Source organism: Arachis ipaensis, chromosome B3 (assembly GCF_059453495.1).
Source record: "Arachis ipaensis isolate K30076 ecotype BB chromosome B3, ASM5945349v1, whole genome shotgun sequence".
NCBI classification, from domain to species: Eukaryota; Viridiplantae; Streptophyta; class Magnoliopsida; order Fabales; family Fabaceae; genus Arachis; species Arachis ipaensis.
The window spans coordinates 137695841-137713437 of NC_142438.1; the positions used below are offsets into that span (position 1 = coordinate 137695841).

General features: G+C 35.7%; 3 protein-coding genes across 3 annotated transcripts; all 3 read right to left on the reverse strand.

The window, feature by feature from the left end:
- Nucleotides 1-99: 99 nt before the first annotated feature.
- On the reverse strand, nucleotides 100-3050 carry LOC107631324 (uncharacterized). Its single transcript, XM_016334735.3, has 6 exons — nucleotides 2783-3050; nucleotides 2184-2327; nucleotides 1933-2094; nucleotides 1452-1574; nucleotides 1065-1208; nucleotides 100-606 (listed from the first exon to the last, which is right to left on the reverse strand). The coding sequence occupies exons 2-6, from the start codon at nucleotides 2319-2321 to the stop codon at nucleotides 172-174; spliced, it is 1002 nt and encodes a 333-aa protein (XP_016190221.1). The 5' UTR covers nucleotides 2322-2327; nucleotides 2783-3050; the 3' UTR covers nucleotides 100-171.
- An 846-nt stretch (nucleotides 3051-3896) lies between these two features.
- Nucleotides 3897-6312, reverse strand: LOC107634698 (putative nucleoredoxin 1). The gene is made up of 4 exons (XM_016338124.3): nucleotides 6157-6312; nucleotides 5513-5992; nucleotides 4956-5435; nucleotides 3897-4682 (listed from the first exon to the last, which is right to left on the reverse strand). Exons 1-4 carry the CDS (start codon nucleotides 6247-6249, stop codon nucleotides 4104-4106), a joined length of 1632 nt encoding a protein of 543 aa, XP_016193610.1. The 5' UTR covers nucleotides 6250-6312; the 3' UTR covers nucleotides 3897-4103.
- Nucleotides 6313-15026: 8714 nt separating this feature from the next.
- On the reverse strand, nucleotides 15027-17315 carry LOC107631322 (putative nucleoredoxin 1). The gene is made up of 4 exons (XM_016334731.3): nucleotides 17026-17315; nucleotides 16447-16926; nucleotides 15884-16363; nucleotides 15027-15811 (listed from the first exon to the last, which is right to left on the reverse strand). The coding sequence occupies exons 1-4, from the start codon at nucleotides 17110-17112 to the stop codon at nucleotides 15149-15151; spliced, it is 1710 nt and encodes a 569-aa protein (XP_016190217.1). The 5' UTR covers nucleotides 17113-17315; the 3' UTR covers nucleotides 15027-15148.
- Nucleotides 17316-17597: the final 282 nt, after the last annotated feature.

The window sequence follows — 17597 nt, forward strand, 5'->3', positions numbered from 1 at the left end:
AATTTATCTTTTTCAAAAAGAATTTGGACATTGTTTTGAAAGCTAGTGTGATGATGCATCAAAATAGTTGTCTATCAAGACATGTAAACTAAACTAATATAGAGAAATCTAGATAGTTTTCTTTAAATTATAAAAAAGAAAAAAAAAAGAAAGAATCTAATACATGGAAAATCATTTAGCAGCCAGCAGCCTCCTATTGTTTTGCTTTGCATTTTTTCTATGTAAAATCCATCTTTCTTTAATGTCTTTTGTGTCAGAAACAAGGTCTAAACTTTTCCCAGGTTTTCCCTTAGACTTTTTGGCCTCATTTCCTCTAATTCTCGCAGCTTCCGCAAGAAGATCATGTATAAGCATCTCAGTCGTCCGGGTTGTGATTCCCCTCAGATACCATGATATAGGAGGTGGAGGAACAATGGCTGGTTGAAGTATTTGTTGCAGGGTCACTTTAGACCCTACTCTTCCTTTGCCTCTTGTGCATGATTTGTAGTCTTCTTTTGTCAGTGGTTTAAATGGAAAACATATTCCTTCATCAACAAGTAATGGCTCTACTCTCCAACAGCCCTCAAATTTTTTCATGAATCCTGTTTTGATTTGCTTGAACTTCATCTGACACACAATTGAATGCAGCATGTAAGATAGTCATCCTTTGTTGGTTTTGAAAAATACAAAAAATACACTAAATTTTTTAATCATAGAATTCAATTAAAAATTGCCTCTAAGATATATCTCTTATGTTGAAACACAGAAATTATCTTAAAAACTATACCAAAATAGGGAAAATTTTTAATTTTTTAATCTTCACTTTCTCCATAAGATACTTTTATGCATAATATCTTTTGTTTCTCCTCTGTCTTGGGATAAACCATACATTATTTCTATAGAATCCATTTATCCAAGCAAGAGGTGTTAAACTCACACCACATCAAAACATATTTGGTTAAGAAAGAGTGTCCTGGAGGAGAGATAACAGCTAACTTCGGTAAGTCTCTACTTGCCGAAAACAGTAAAAAACAACTGATATAGGATCCATCCATCCATTATCTAAAAGAGATGAAGATCCTTACAGAGTGGTCATTTCTGTTTTGATCTACCAAGACATTAATCGCAATGGTCCCGGACCACCACAGAAATCTCCATATGGCTGCTTGTTCTAGTTGAACCACTTGCCTATGACCCTCATCAACTAAAACTTCTCTGGATATCACTTCCTGACAAAGAAAGACAATGAAGTTAAAAATTTCAGACCTTTTGCGGGATCTCCAAAAATAATGTAGCCGATATGTAATACAAGCTAGAAGTTCCAAAATGTATCAATTAATAAGAAACACAGTTTTCCAAAAATGGCAGCTTTCACTTTTCAATATTTTTAAATTTAAAGCACTTTTTTTTCCTATTCAGAAGTCAGTAGTAACCGATTACATTATGGGGAGAGGAATGGATTAGTGCAGTACTTTGATATTTTTGAAAACTCTCCTATTATCAGGATCTGTTACTATATTATACACTGCATCAGGTGGCAAACCAACATCAACTTCTACGTTGAGGTTGCAAAGAGAGCCTTTTGGAACAGTCACCTGCCAAAACAGAACATTAAATTCATTATCTATACTTTGAATGAGACATGAACATTGCCATGTTTGTTTCAAACAGCTACTATGCTACATACTGGAATTTTTATACCAAGCTTGAGGCACACAAAAAAGATAACTATTTCGCCTTCTGAAATCTTAATCGAATTAAAGTACTAGACACTTAATTTATAGAATATTAGATATATCTCAACAAAACTGTATCAACAACGGAGAATAGCCTCTAAGGATAACAGTTAAACCTAATGATCACCTAAACTGTGAACCCAAGCATCATTTTTACTTCTGAAGAAATCAAAATTTTACATACAAAATAACAATTTCCCATTTAAACTCTGTTCACCTTTATCTCAGGTGCCCTATCAACCCAAGAAGGGTTTTCTCTCCACAATTGCAGTTGCTCATTCAGTTCAGCTTCAGAGGCACTAAAAGACTTGTACCCATTATTCTGGACAGATCTCGTCGAGTTCATTCCATCCCTCTTTGCTAATCTACTCAGCTGTGACTGTAGTTAAGAAATAATTAGGAAACAGATATTGTTAATATTCATGTTCCTAATAAATTTAAAGCCGAAAATATAATTGATTGACCTACCTTAAGAACATTCTGAAGCTTGTTGGGGATCTGAACAAAAAAAGTAGATATTGCAGGATCCAGTGCCTTAGGGAACGCACTTTTTCCATTCTTGTTGATGTTTAGGCTGAATTTTTTCACCTCTGACTCACCCATCATAAAAACCTGAAATTTTTTTCATTAACATTTAATTAAGCTAGTTCATATTATAGATAACTTACTATAAATCATTAAAGTTCACTACTTGGTGGTGATACCAATTTGCATTTGCATAATGTTGCTCTGGATCAAACATAAATTATCACAGGAATTTTAAATGCCCTTCACATAGAGAGGAGGATGTTATCACAACACAAATTGGATTTAAGACTACAATCCCATAACCAGAGCATCATGATCAAATTTTGCAGGAAATTCCTTACATATTGAACTCAACCCAAATTTTGGAGTAGCATGACCCATAAAAAAAAAACTAAAAAAGGGTAAAACTAGCAATTACAAAGAGATAAACAGAAAAAGGGTAACTGCTAATCTTATATGGTTACTAAAATGAAACTTAACAGCTATTGCCGAAAGTAATGAAATGAATAAATTGTGGAAAAGTTTCAAAGCATTCTTACAGGGTATAATCCAAGGAGGAAGCTCAGATCTTAGCTTGGAACTTGGAAATGAAATATGAAAAAAATGGTTTTTTATTTTGAAAGGGTTAATCTTTATTCAATTTATATTTTCCTATTGTTTATATTTTTGAAAAGTAGAAGTCAGATTGTGGAGGATGAAAGAAAAGGATAAGTAAGGAAGAACACGTGCAGAACATGTTGTTATCAAAAGTACACTTGGTCGTAAATGATTGGTCTGCTCTTCCATGAAATATTGGGTTTGATCCGTGCTGTGCTTTTATTCCTCACAATATTTATATAATATAAGATCTTTCAATAAGTTTGAGATTTGCCAATAAGATATAGCTCAAATGGCATAGTCTTTCCATACTCAATTAAGAGGTTGTGGGTTGAGTCTCTTATCTTTGGTAAAAAAAAAAAATTATAAAATTACTCGTTTTTTGTTTAAGTTATAATTAGAGAGAAATATATAAATTTATTCAATTCATATTTTAATTTTACAAATTTGTTCCTTATAATTATATAATTAAAAAAAAATATAGTATTAATTGAAATGTGCTCTATAATTAATTCTAAGGTTAAATATGTTTTTTATTCCTAAAGTTGCAATTTTTTTTTAAAATATCTTTAAGGTTTAGTTTTTTTAATTTTGCTTATAACGCTTTTAATTTGTGTCAAAACTACACTTAAAATTTTTAATTTTATCCTTAAAATTTTACATAGAATTAATATATATTTACGAATAATTTTAATATAAATCAAAAACATTAGAGATAAAATTAAATGAGACCAAATGTTAGTAATATTTTTAAAACTAACCTCCATATATACATACACATGTTTCAAAGCATAAGACATCCTACTTTAAAATTTTCATTTCGGTGTTTTCATCAAATCTAATAATTCATGAAAGTGTGGATGTGTGATGATAATTTTCTAGAGAATTTTTCGTTTCTCTTTTTTTTTTTTTTTTAAAAAAAATCGTAATTTAGCCATACATGTTATGGTTGATTTATGCAAGAATTTCTTTCCCCCCACACAATATAAAGATAGTTGCCCAAGAAAATAAACAAAAGGTTTGTGAGCTTTAATTTGTTCCAACTTCCAAAAAATATAAAATTGAAGATTATGCATTTGATGAAGATGTATATAGACAGGGCTTGTTTTTGAACATGTATTCAAGATTAGCATTCAAATCTCCCAAAAATGGCATACATGCATGCACACGAATCACTGAATCACTTATGTATGTTTGCTGCATGAAGTAGGAGGGTTCTTGAGTGCTATCCGATCGATGTTGGCTAATTCAATTCCTTAATTACTACTCAGCCATTAATGCACATTTTGGATGCATATCAAAGTCACACTTTTCACAGCAATAAGACCATTTACGCCCCTCATCATCACAAACATCACAATAATAAATCATACGGACGGTCAATGAAATCTCATGCTTGTGTTTCTCATGGTCCAGCTTCTCCGGCCACCCCTTTGCAGCCTCATCCTCTTCTTCCTGAACCTCTTTGATCCTCTCCTCCGTGAAAGGATAAGTCCGTGCCCCATGATAGTTTATCAGAAATCTCGCGTCTTTTGTGATGGTTTGCCCGTTTGCTCCAATTGCAACAAGCATGGGGACTTCATACACCCTGAACTTCCGGGTGAGGTATGACTTCCTTGGATCCCCATAAGGGATAGCCAGCCATGGCATCACTGCAAAGGATTCTTCAAATGATGCTTGGTCGTGGTCGCTTGAGATGAAAATCACTTCGAATTCCTCCTCCTTTTCCTTAATCTCATGATATGCTTCTATTAGTTTTGGATGGAATACATGGCATGCAGCACACCACCCTCCTGAAAAGTAGAGGAGGATGTTCTTTCCCACTAATTCTGACACTAGAACCTGAAACAAGAACAACTCCTAATTATTTTATTATCCAAATTACTAATGATAGTTGGTTAAAGAATAGTTAATTCCCTAGTAAAGTTGTTTCTATAACATGAGTCCTATGCAAGAAAAAAATAGTTAGAGTTGGACACTTGCAGATATATATATATATACAACTTCTAGTAGTGATTAATAAGAAGTAAGAAAAGATAAAAAAAAATGTTTTTTATACCATAAGAAAGTGATACAAATATCATTTCTCTTTGTCGCTAAGTTTGTTCTTTTTACCTTGGTACCATCTTTTCGAATGAGAAAATCTTGATCTCCAGAGACCAACAAGGACTCGAGGGTTTGTGATGCAGCCTTGGCCTTCTCGATCTCACTTAGCTCAGCAAACTTTTCAGGGGAGAAAGGGTATGCAATAGCTCCGTGTTCCTCAACAGCCTCAACAACATTAGAATGAAGAGTTTTCCCATTTTCATCAATAATTACCAAACGGGGGAGAGTTAAGACCTCAAAGTATCTTATCAACTTTCCACAGTTCTTGTCCTCAAAAGGCAATGACAACCAAGGCATACTTTCCAATCCTTTCTTAAAGGATTCTTCATCCTCATCAAGAGGTATCATCACAATCTCAAAGCTCTCCCCATCTGTCTTTAACTTGTCATAAAACTCCACAAGGCGGGAAGTAAATTCAGTGCATCTTTCGTATGAACTCGATGAGAAATAAAGGCCAACCATCTTGCCCTCGAGTTCAGAAACAGCTATCTGAATGAATGAATGAATAAATACACACACAATCACATTATGTTTTAGTTTACAAAGTTAGTTAATTAGTAGCTTACTTGATTCCCATGGGAAGAAATGACAAAGTCACGAGAAGGAGATAGCAAGAGAGATTTCAAGGATTGGTTCCTCTTAGCTTCCTCTTCAAGATCCTTCAATTCTTGAATCTTTGCTAATGTAAAAGGGTAGCCTTCAACTCCATATTCACGAATAACATCAACTCCGCTATCAGTAACAACCTCTCCAGTTTCATCAAGTAACACAAGATTAGGAATCCCTTCCACCTCGAATAGTTCATCAAGGCGGTTGCGTGCCTCCGAATCGGAAAACGGAATAGCAAGCCATGGCATCTGAGAGAAGTACTCCATAAAAGTGGCATCATCTTCATCAGCAGAGATAAACACTACTTCGAAGTCACCTTTGGGGGCGAGTTCATTGTACACCTCCACCAAAGCTGGGGTGAATCTTTGGCATGGAGGACACCACGATGCTGAAAAATACAAACCGAGTTTCTTTTGCTTCAAGGTCTCTACTTTAACCTGCAATTCGCAACTAACCCTTTTATACAATATTCCATTCATCACCTTTAAAACAAACGTATCATACTCCAAATTAGCATCTAAATTCTATAGGTTTAAGTGAACATGAGATCAATTGAATCAAATCTAAAATGAGAATAGATCAATTGAATTGAATGAATTACCTGATCGCCATTGTTGTTGATTAAAAAGTCCCTGTCAGGAGAAGAGAAGAGGTCTTGGAATTCGTCGGGGGCATCATCTTCAGAATCTGCCATGAAAAGAGATGTGGATGCGAGTTGCGAGTGAAAGTAGTGACTTTTTCGATTAATGCCATGTGCGCGAATGAAGGGGCCTATTTATACATTCGGGTTACCAAATACCAATCAAACCCAATATCTGTTCTGTAATAAATTTTTAATTAACTAATGTCTGTTAGTTTTTTAAAATTATTTTTTTAATTTTTTATATTTGTTAAGATTTAAGATTTAGAGTTAGAATTTAAAATTTTAAATAAAACATAATTTTAAAAAATAACTGGTATTTAATGAAAAATTTTGACTCTTTAATTATTATTTTTTTGTAAATATACATGTATTTATAGATTAATTTAATTTATGGTGTTTTGATGAAAAAAAATTTAGTTTGTGAGACATTACCACGTACCTAAGATAGAATATACATCTTACTGTTTTTATGACATATGTTAAATTCATTCTAATTAATTTAATTTTGATAGAGATATAACAATTTCTGTCGTTTTTATTAGAGAAATAATTCAAGGATCAAATTTATTGTTTTTAACTATTATTTTTAGTCATCAACATAATTCACTTAGTCTAATAATTTAACAATATATTTTTATCTCATATTTTTAAACATTAATAACTAATTACTAATTAAAAATAATAAATTCTGATGACTCTTAACCTTATTTTTTTATTAAACAAGCCAATTTTGATTAAAATTTGATGAATGTAAAAAAAAAAAAAAAAAAAAAAAAAAAAAAAAAAAAACTTACTTTAAAGATTATCAATGAAAGTTATCTTCTTCTTCATTTAATTTTATAGGAAAAAAAAAAAAAGAATGCGTCAAGTAGATCATCTTAATTTTAATATGGAGGTAAAGTTTGGGTTGGACGTGGTTATGTAGAAGAGGGGTGTTTGACCTGTGTGTGGTGTTAGAACACCACAAATCGGACCATGTGTGTTTCTCATAGCTTGTCGGACGGTCCGAGTTGTAGGTGAGAAAACGGACTGTGCATGTTGTGGTTCTTCAGCCACGTGTCGCGTACAGATGTCTCCTCACAACGGTGCCCTTATACCCAACCTTACCCCATGCTGAACCCACACCCATCATCTGTTTTCACTTTCATCTTTTCACCAAAGAACAGCTACTACTTCTTTTTCTTCCTTTCTCCACTGGTTCTTGGTTTGCATGGTGGAAGAAAACTCAAAATACCAAAAAAAAAATCTAGAGAAGTTGATCGTCCTGAACTTCATATTATACATTATCTCAGTCATCCAAAATATGTAAGTTTTTTTTTTAATATTTTATAATTATAATTATTATTGTTAAGAAGTTAATTATTATTGTTGTGGTTAGAAATTGAATTTAGGAATTATTATTATTATTTTTACTTGATTATGTAAGTTTATTTTAAAATTTTTTTAATATTTTATAATTAAAATTATTATTGTTAGGAAGTTAATTATTATTATTGTCGTTAGAACTTGAATAGGAATGTTTATTATTTTTACGTGATTACGTTATTTTTTTTTTGAATTTTTTTAATATTTTATAATTATAATTATTATTATTAGGAAGTTAATTATTATTATTATTATTGTTGTTAGAAATTGAATTTAGGAATATAAATAGAATAATTATTAGTTTTTTTTTTAATTTAGAAATATATGTAAAAATAATAGTTAGAATATTTGTTTAAATGTAGTTAGAATATTTTTTGTAATAGTTTTTAAAGTTATAATTAGTTAATTAAATTTTATAATTAATTTTAGAGATTATAATTTTAGATATTATAACATTTTTTTGTAACCGTGAATAAATAAACAACTAATCTAGAATTGTTAATTAAATAAGAGCATTATTAGTTTAATAAGAATTGGAATTATGTATTACTTGTTATTGTTAATAGTTAGTTATGAGTAATTTTTAGGATTATTAAGTAAATTTAGAAGTTAGAATTATTTGTTTTAGTTGGATTTAGTAAGATAATTTATGATAGTTGTGTGGTTTCAATTAATATATTGTTGAGTTAGTTGTGCAGATTTTTTACTAATGAGAGTTAATAAATTGGTGGGTTAGTACATGGTAACTACTAAATATTGTAATTAGGAAAAAGTTTAGCACGAGTTTGATATTTTAGTTGCTCTAATAGTAAATTAGTAAATGTTAACGAGTTGATAAATAATAATTTGTTATGTTTTTGTAGAGTTTAAGGATGTTAACATGTGATCACCCAGTCCCTCCAGATCGGTACAATGATAGGGTGGAGAAGCATTTATGATTAACTGGTTTTTATCATGTATCTAGATTGGGGTAGTCCAATGTCAAAAAGCACTGGTGAATGCTCTAATCAAAAGGTGGCACCCAGACACACATACCTTTTACCTTCCGATTGGTGAATGTGCTGTGACGCTTGAAGATGTGGCAATAATTCTTGGTCTTCCGACGGACGATTTTCCAGTCACAAGGATGACAATGAGTAGTTTTGAAGTCTTGAAGGCGGAGTGTTTACACCAATTTGGAGTTGCACCCAGTAAGTCGGACTGTAGAGGAAGCTACATAAAACTGACCTGGCTGCAGGATCTAAAAGAAATTTTACAGTTGACTGATGATAACAGTATACAGAGGTACGTGAAGTGCCACATTATGTTGTTGATTGGAACAATCTTGTTTGGGGACAAGTCTGGCGCAGGTGTGCATTGAAAGTTTCTACCTCTGCTTCGTGATTTTGGGAGTATTGGACAGTACAGTTGGGATCGGCATGTCTAGCACACTTATACAGGGCGTTATGTAGGGCATCTCGTTATGACTGTAAGGAGATTGATGGTCCGCTAACACTTCTGCTGGATTGGGCTTGGATCCGCCTGCCATATCTAGCGCCGCTTCCTAGGGAACCCCGCAGTTTTCCGCTTGCAAACAGGTAATGTTCTCCTACAGTCACCTCGTATCTTATTATTTAGAATCCAATTGTGTTAATAAAATAAGTCATATTAGGTGGCGTAATTGGGAGCATGTAGACCGACGCTATAAATATCTTACGCTTGCTCACTTTAGGAAGGCCTTGCATGATCTTCAGGAAGGCCAGGTGTGTTTTCATTAAAGAAGTATTTATTTCGGGTTTAGTGTTAGTGTTAATCTTATTGTTATTGTTATTGTTATTGTTATTGCCATTGTGATTGTGAAATGGATTGTAATCATGAGTTTACTTTATCTTTCCCAGTTTGTATGGGTTGCTTATGCTGTCGATCGCGTGGATCCAGACATAATTCCTCCAGACATCTACATGCACTCGGTTTGTTGGAGCGCTACGATGCCGTTGGTCTGTTTTGAATGCATTGAGTGGCATGCAACCGATAGGTATAGGCGACAGTTCAGTTTTGTTCAAGGAGTTCCTCATCAGGAACGGAATCTAAACAAGGCACACGGAGAAGTCATGACTGGTCCTAAGAATCTTAATTAGGCCACGGCCACGACTCATTCATTTTGGGTGATGAAGTGGACAAACAGGTATAATCACGTTCTCACTGGGCTTTCCATGCCTTTACAGCATCCCTTGGATACTTACAAGTACTGGTATTGGGCAAAATTTGGGGACCGTTTGAGGTTGTCCAATCTTGTGGTTCAAGAGAATGATGAGAGTAATCAGGATATGAATGTTGACAATCAAAAGCAGGAGCCACAGTCACCTCCACCACCCCCTCCACCTCCAAATCCACTTCCACAAGAACAACCTATGTCCTCAAGCCAATATGTACCTCAAACACAGTTTACCCCATCGTACCCAATACATCAGCAGTATTGGGGTATGCCATAGTTTGACTCAAGAGAAGGAGGTTCTTTTAGCCAGTTGCTTGGTTTCATGGCTACAAATGCAGGACAATCACAATATGCCCAGCAGCCTAATTACTTTATGGCCGGTAGGTATTCCTTGGATGCGAGGCATTCGTGCCGCACTTCGTCGGGTGCTTCTGGAGGGTTTGTATCTGTTGACTCTAGTAGGAGTGACAGTGGTCGTGGAATTCTTAATAGTCAACACCCTAATCGTGTTTCAATGGGACTCATTGAAGAAAATGCTAACACACTTGAACAAGAGACTAATGGGTATCTAGTAGATGAACCGGACGATGAGGACGAGGACGAGGAGGATGAAATAGAGGAGTCCGACGAGGATGAAGAATCCCGTAATGATGGTATTATATTTTATACATTGCTTTACTTGTTTAATGGGTTGATTATATTGTGATTCAGTTGACTATATGGTATACTTGGTTGGTTTGTAGAACTTATTATTATACGACTGTGGTATCTTTGCTGGTTTGATTACTTTATGTACTTGTTTAATTAAATTGTATACAGGTGAGGCACGTACTCCAGATGAGGCAGACAAAGGTTACAATCTCAGGGTTAATCCGCCACGTCGTAATGCTAGTCGGTACATTCCTTCTGTGTTCAAAAGGCCGCCAAGAAGTGCAAGAATTTTGTGAAGGATGTAAAGTGGGCAATGAGAAAGTAGTTGTTAGCAACAAACTTAGAATTACTCAATGTTACCCATATTGACGACCAGTTTTTGTAGGTACGGTGCCTTGAATTTTCTCAGAAAATTCGACTCTATATGCCTGATGCAAAACATGTGAAAAGCTCTGGGAGGTGACCAAGCTCCGTTACTGCGTACCACAACTGCATTGATGGATTCGTGTTGGTCGGATATCAGCCCCACACCATCCCGAGTGACAACATGTTGTCGCAGGTTACTGAGGAAAAAGTGCCACGCATCAGAAGTATCTCCCTCCACAATAGCAAATGCAATTGGGACGATATTGTTGTTGCCATCCTGTCTCAAAATGGACAACAGCTGATGGCTCCTTATGACACATGGCCTCAAACCACATAGGCAATGCTTCGTACGATGCTTCCCAACCTCTGTATATTTTTTCTACTGCCTTTTGCTTAGCCAACCATGCTTTCCGATAACTAACGGTATAGTTGAACTTCGATTGCACTTCTGCAATAACTGATTTTACCTTTAACGAAGGGTCAGCCTCGACTAACGGCTTGATGGCTTCTGCAATTGTGATCGAATCTAGCTTAGAATGATCCTGAGAAATGGTGGCTCTTGATGCTCTTGAATTATTACCGGTTCAGAATTTCACAAGATGAATTCATTAATAGAATAGTATAGTCCAAACCAATAACCGATCCCCGAGTCAAATTTTAAAGGATTTGGTTGTCACAAATTCAACCACAATGAAAGTTTAACCGAAGTATTCAAATCTCGGGTCGTCTCACAAGGAATGGGCAAACATATGCTTCAACATTGGTTAGAAATCCGGGGTTGGAAGTCATGATCACAATTTAAACTACTAAACTTAACATGTAAGAAATCTTAAAGTGCAAGAAACTAAATCAAGAGAATCTATGATCTACTTCTACTCCAGAATTAAGCAATCAACTAAAGCAAGGACTAAACAAGTGAGATTTTTGGTTTTCAAATGTGAATAATAAAAGGAACTCTTGGCTAAGCATGGGAATTGGGGTCACCATCCTTGTCTACAACTATAATTCGCCAATTATGATGAACCAAACTCACTAAGTCTACCTCCAAGAGCCTTAAGTACGTAACATCTACTCCTAGGCTTGAGGTACGTCAAGTGGCTTGATCAATTTCAACCCATAAGTCTCAACCAATCTACTAATTAAATTAGTAGTGGGTTGGTGTCAATGGGTATCAACTTGACCACTAAGGGTTCTCCAATCAACAATCCAATGAGACCCAATGACTCAAGGTCACCCAATTCTCATAGCTTAGACCAAGAGTAAAGAGAACTACTCCATAATCAAAGGGAACATTTCATCAAACACATGGAATGCACAAACAAAAGACATATTCAAATTGCAATTAAATTGGAAATTATAAGGACCCACTAACCATTATCCATAGAGAACAACTCAAATAACACTAATGATCATAGGAAACATCAATGTACTCATAGAATTCAAGATCCATAATATTCATAAAATTGGGTAGAAAATTGGAAAATAATAAGACAACATAATTCAACACAAGGTCTAAGCAAAATCATACTAGAGAATTCAAATTAAGTAATCCTAACTAGCAATTAACAAAATCCAATCCAGAAATTCAACAATGGGAGATCAAAATCAAACTAGATCTAGAGAGGAATAAGGGTTTCTCTCTCTAGAAGAACAAGAACAAAAAACTAGCAAAAATTGTGTCTAAGTGTCTAATGAGTGATCCCCCCCTTCCCCCTACAATCCCTGGGTCTTTTCCCTTAAGAGTCCTCTTGGAATTGGGCCTGGAGAGCCTCAGAAATCGCCAGCCATGATTTCATTGATGAGGTCACGTGCTGGACACCACGCGTACGCGTTAAGCACGCGTGCGCGTCGATGGGCTTCTCAATCCACGCGTACGCGCGCGGTGCGCGCGCGCGTCGGTGAGGTTTTTCCAATGCACGCGAATGCGTCAGCTGTGTGCGCCGATTCCCAGCAGCCTGCATCCACGCGTGCACACAAGGTACGCGTACGCGTCGATGCCTAAACTCCAAAGCTCCATGTTCCCTCCAATTGTGCATGCTTTCTTTCCATCTTCTAGACCAATCTTGCCATGTAAACTCTGAAATCATTTAACAAACGCATCACGGCATCGAATGGTAATAGAAGAAATTAAAATATAGCATTTTTGAGGTCAAGTAAGCATGTTTTCAATCATGAGGCGAAATAGGGAAGGAAACACAAAACCATGAATTTTATGTGGATAAGTGCAGAAAGTATTGACAAAATCCCCTAAAATCAGCACAAGATGAACCATAAAATTGGAATTTATCAGCTCTGGTACAGGTGTGACTACCATTATACCTCCTTATAACCCAACAGTGCTTCCTGCTGATCATGCTAACCCTGACAAGCCAATCACACCCTGACCCATACTGTGTACACTTGGCATAAAATGTCAACGGCTCCGACTCATACACTCGGTAGTCTATACTTCTTCGGATGATATACTCTTTCATTGCCTTAATAACAGCTTATCTGGAACTGAATTCTATCCCAACGGCAAATTCACCATCTGCGACAATAGGAATTTCTGTTGCGAAGACAGCCGAACAGAAAATACTTAATACACGAATATTTAATAAACGAAACTAGAAGTAAATCAATACTCACAGCATCAATTATGATATAAATAAACTGTACATTTGGTCATTATCTCATTCTAAACAAAATAACAACATAAACACATAATTAAATACTGATTAATAAATACTAATTACTAAATCAATAACTAACTAACAACATTATTATCTTAAACTTAACTAAATAAACCGATAAACAAATGCTAGTTGAGTATATTTTCACACTTCACTTAACTATTTGGTCCATCGATCAATCTAAATTATTACAAGCTTCTAATCCTATTTATAAATATAGGCAACCACGTACCTGCACTCATATATTCCGGAAATTCCGGAACATGCATGGCATCTAAATCCAAAACTCACATGAAAGATGGCTCCTCAAACGGCACTTCGTTTGCGAGTGCATTTGCCACGTCTGTCACATTTGGAGCCATGATGCCGTCACCTTGATCTTCATCACCGTCTGGACCAACAATTTCGTAATTGCTTTCGAACTCTTCTTCACTGTCACTATTGTAATCTTCGCGTACAATATTCTGGCCAGCCTCAGATTGTTTGAACTCAACGTACAACTCGATGAACGAGATTTGAGCACGACTTTCAATATATATTGAAAACATCTCTTGTAAACTCGCTTCGTCCGTTATATATTTGGTTTGAAATTGGACGAATCCACCAAACACCGGTATGAGATATCTGTATAAAATACAAGATATTTTCCTTGATATCTCAGAATCTATCTTCTCACAGATCACACCTTTGAGCTCTTCAAATGAGATTGTGAAGGGAATAACAACATCTAACAGATTTTCACAAATGAATTTTACTCCTTCAGATGTTTGTAACAAAATCTAACCAAAATAATACACTTTTAAAAGAACTCTATCATCCATTTCTCTCACTCTACTAAATAACAACAGAAACTACACTACCAGATTTTTGGGCTACATACCAAGAAGGAGAAAAACACAAATGGAAGAAACCAGAGGAAGAAGCCGAGCAAGATGAAAAAGAAGACGGGATCTAAGACTCTTCTACGAGTTACACACTTTTATATATACAATATCCATAAATCGGACCTACCGATTAGGGAGAGCTGATTCAAATTAAATTTAAAAAATACAACTCGGACCGTGCGACTTCATTTTCGGATTAATACAAAAATTCATATATATACATATACAAAACCCACCGTCCGATTTACATGCTGTGAAATTCAAATTTCAGTCCCTGCTAAATCGGACCCTCCGACTTGTTAGCCAATTTTTTCCAACAAAAAACTCGGACCATGCGAGTTCTAACCCCTGCCACTCACATAAAGCTGTCCCACCATTTGATCTAGCACGCCCTATTTCCATATCCAGGCACATCACATTCATGGGTTCCATAACGAAAAAATTGAGCCGCGTCAAGTAACCTATCCACAAGTGCAAATACATAAAAGTTGTTTCCACTCTGTTTTCCTACACTTTGGTATATTATGGTAGATGACATTGTGGCACAAGTTTTGAGAATGTACCAATGTTGAGTAACAGTTATTAATGGAGAATGACTGAAGTGATCAATTGAATTCTTTAACTTAACACCTTTTCCAAGCAAATAGCCAAAATAAGACAAAGGAAGATGCAGAATAGGAGAAAAAACTCAAAAAAGATGAAACCATAGTTTTATTAACATTCACATCATATTATATAGCATCCAAATTATTCCACACAACTCACAAGACATAATATAGATATAATAAAGGCCTGAAAATGTAACATGTAAGGAGATTTCAAGCTTTAGTGCAAACTTGTCCATCACAAACCCAACCATGTTTAGACTTGTCTTCATCGTTGGCCTCATCATGTTTGCTTTCTTTGTTCTCCAATGCACACTTTGGATGCAGATCAAAGTCGCATTCGGCACAATAGAAGGACCAAACACGGCCCTGGCCATCACAACCATCGCAGTTATATATCCTGCGGCGCGTGAGCACAAGCTCATGCTCATGTGATTCATGCTTCAACTTCTGAGGCCACCCTTTTGCAATCTCTTCCTCTGCTGTCTCTAACTCCTTAATCCTCTCCTCAGTGAAAGGATAAGCATCTGCGCCGTGAAGGTCAACGAGATCCCTGGCCTCTTTTGTGACGGTCCTGCCGCTTGATCCAATGGCCACAAGCTTTGGGATGCCGGATACCTTAAACTTGCGGCTCAAGAAAGCCTTTCTTGAGTCTCCAAAGGGAAGCGCCAACCATGGCATTCCTCCAAAGAATGCCTCAAAGGAGTCTTGGTCCCGGTCACTTGAGATGAAAATTACCTCTAATGCACTATTGTCCTTTTCCTTAATCTTCTGGTATGCATCAATGAGTTTTGGAAGGAATGCGCGGCATGGAGGACACCAATGGGCTGAGAAGTATAAGAGGATGGTCTTTCCTACTAGCTCTGAAACCGGAACCTGAAAAAATTGATAGAATAGAAAATAGTTTAGCTTTGAAATGATAGTTTTCAAGATATAGTGTGTATATACCTTCACCCCATCTTTTGCTATGACAAAATCTTGTTCTCCAGACACCAAAATTGACTCGAGTGTTTGAGACGCCTCCTTGGCCTTGTCGATCTCACTGAGCTCAGCAAACTTGTCAGGAGTGAAAGGGTATGCAGCAATACCATGCTCCTCAACAACCTCAGCAACATTGGAATGAAGAGTTTTGCCATCTTCTCCAATAATAACCAAAGTTGGGAGAGCTGAGAGCTCAAAGTACCTTGCCAACTTATCAATGCTCTTGTCATTGAAAGGCAAGGATAGCCAAGCCACACTTTCAAGTCCTTTCTTGAATGATTCTTCATCACTATCTAAGGGTATTCCCACAACCTCAAACTTCTCACCCTTTTCCCTCAGCTTCTTGTATACCTCCAATAGCTTTGGAGTAAAATTTGCCGATGCATTGTATACAACAGAGTAGAAATACAGACCAACTATCTTGCCCTCAAGCTCAGATACAAGTACCTGCAGGGTATACACCAAAATTAAGCTCAAACTCTGCAAGTTATGGTCATCATCAAGCCAAAAGTATGAATTTACTTGCTTACTTTTTTCCCATCAGAAGATATGAGAAAATCACGAGAGCGAGAGACCAAAATTGATGTTAAGGTCTGGTTCCTCCTGGCTTCCTGTTCTTGATCCTTGAGCTCATGGATCCTTTGTGACGTAAAAGGGTATGCTTCAGCCCCATGTTCATTGATAAGCATAACCCCAGTTTTAGTGACAAGTTTACCAGCTTCATCAAGCAGAACAAGACTGGGAATCCCCCTCACTTGAAACAGCTTCTTGAGGCTACTAATGGTCTCGGAATCCGAGAAGGGAATAGCAAGCCATGGCATCTTGGAAAAGTAACCGTTGAAGGAATCTTCATCTCTATCAGAAGATACAAAAACGATCTCAAATTCACCTTTGGAAACTGTCTCATCGTACACCTCCACCAAAGTTGGGGTGAACCTTCTACATGGACCACACCATGATGCTGAAAAATACAAACCAATGTTCTTTCCCTTCAAGCTCTCAATTTTAACCTGTAAAATAAAATTAACAGAAACTGGTCTAGTACATTATTATCCAGAGTTAGCTTCAAAATCAATCATAAATGAGGAATTAAGTGATGAATAGTTTACCTGATCAGCGTTGTTGCGAATAAGAAAGTCCCTGTGAGGAGAAGAGAGGAGTGATAGAACATTGTGTGCAACTGCAACATCCTCCATGGTAAACCAAACAGAGTATTCACAGACTCAAATTCACTTGGGTACCGTCATCAAGCGGTACCAGAGTTCGTAATATATATAGACGAGAAGGTATAAGAAAATAACGTTTTTTTTTTACAATGTAAACAATAAATTAAAAAAATTAATTTTAATTTTAAAATTTAAAATGCAATTTATTGCTAACATCCTTCATAATTTCCATTAACTATTTAAGGATTGTAGATAGACTTAGGCAACGTCAAGTGGAAAACCGTGTATTCGTCACTCTTGCTTACGTCTATAACCGTCTACTCTTCGCTCTTGCTTACGTCATCTTATGTGAAGCTATTTATATATTAATTATATTATAATATAAAAATATACTAAAAATAAATTAAATAATATAAATATTTATAAACATAAATACACAATTGATTTTAAAAATTAATTTTAATAACAAACAAACAACAACAAAGCCTTGTTCAAGTAAGTGGGGTCGACATGAA

Coding starts and splice junctions, on each gene's coding strand:
- LOC107631324 (XM_016334735.3), bottom strand. CDS start 2,321: ATGATGGGTGAGTCAGAGGTGAAAAAATTCAGCCTAAACATCAACAAG. Junction 2,095..2,183: donor AGCTTCAGAATGTTCTTAAG/GTAGGTCAATCA, acceptor TCTTAACTACAG/TCACAGCTGAGTAGATTAGC. Junction 607..1,064: donor AAAACAGAAATGACCACTCT/GTAAGGATCTTC, acceptor ATTGTGTGTCAG/ATGAAGTTCAAGCAAATCAA.
- LOC107634698 (XM_016338124.3), bottom strand. CDS start 6,249: ATGGCAGATTCTGAAGATGATGCCCCCGACGAATTCCAAGACCTCTTC. Junction 5,436..5,512: donor TTTCTTCCCATGGGAATCAA/GTAAGCTACTAA, acceptor TCATTCATTCAG/ATAGCTGTTTCTGAACTCGA. Junction 4,683..4,955: donor TTCGAAAAGATGGTACCAAG/GTAAAAAGAACA, acceptor TTCTTGTTTCAG/GTTCTAGTGTCAGAATTAGT.
- LOC107631322 (XM_016334731.3), bottom strand. CDS start 17,112: ATGGAGGATGTTGCAGTTGCACACAATGTTCTATCACTCCTCTCTTCT. Junction 16,364..16,446: donor TATCTTCTGATGGGAAAAAA/GTAAGCAAGTAA, acceptor TATACCCTGCAG/GTACTTGTATCTGAGCTTGA. Junction 15,812..15,883: donor TAGCAAAAGATGGGGTGAAG/GTATATACACAC, acceptor CAATTTTTTCAG/GTTCCGGTTTCAGAGCTAGT.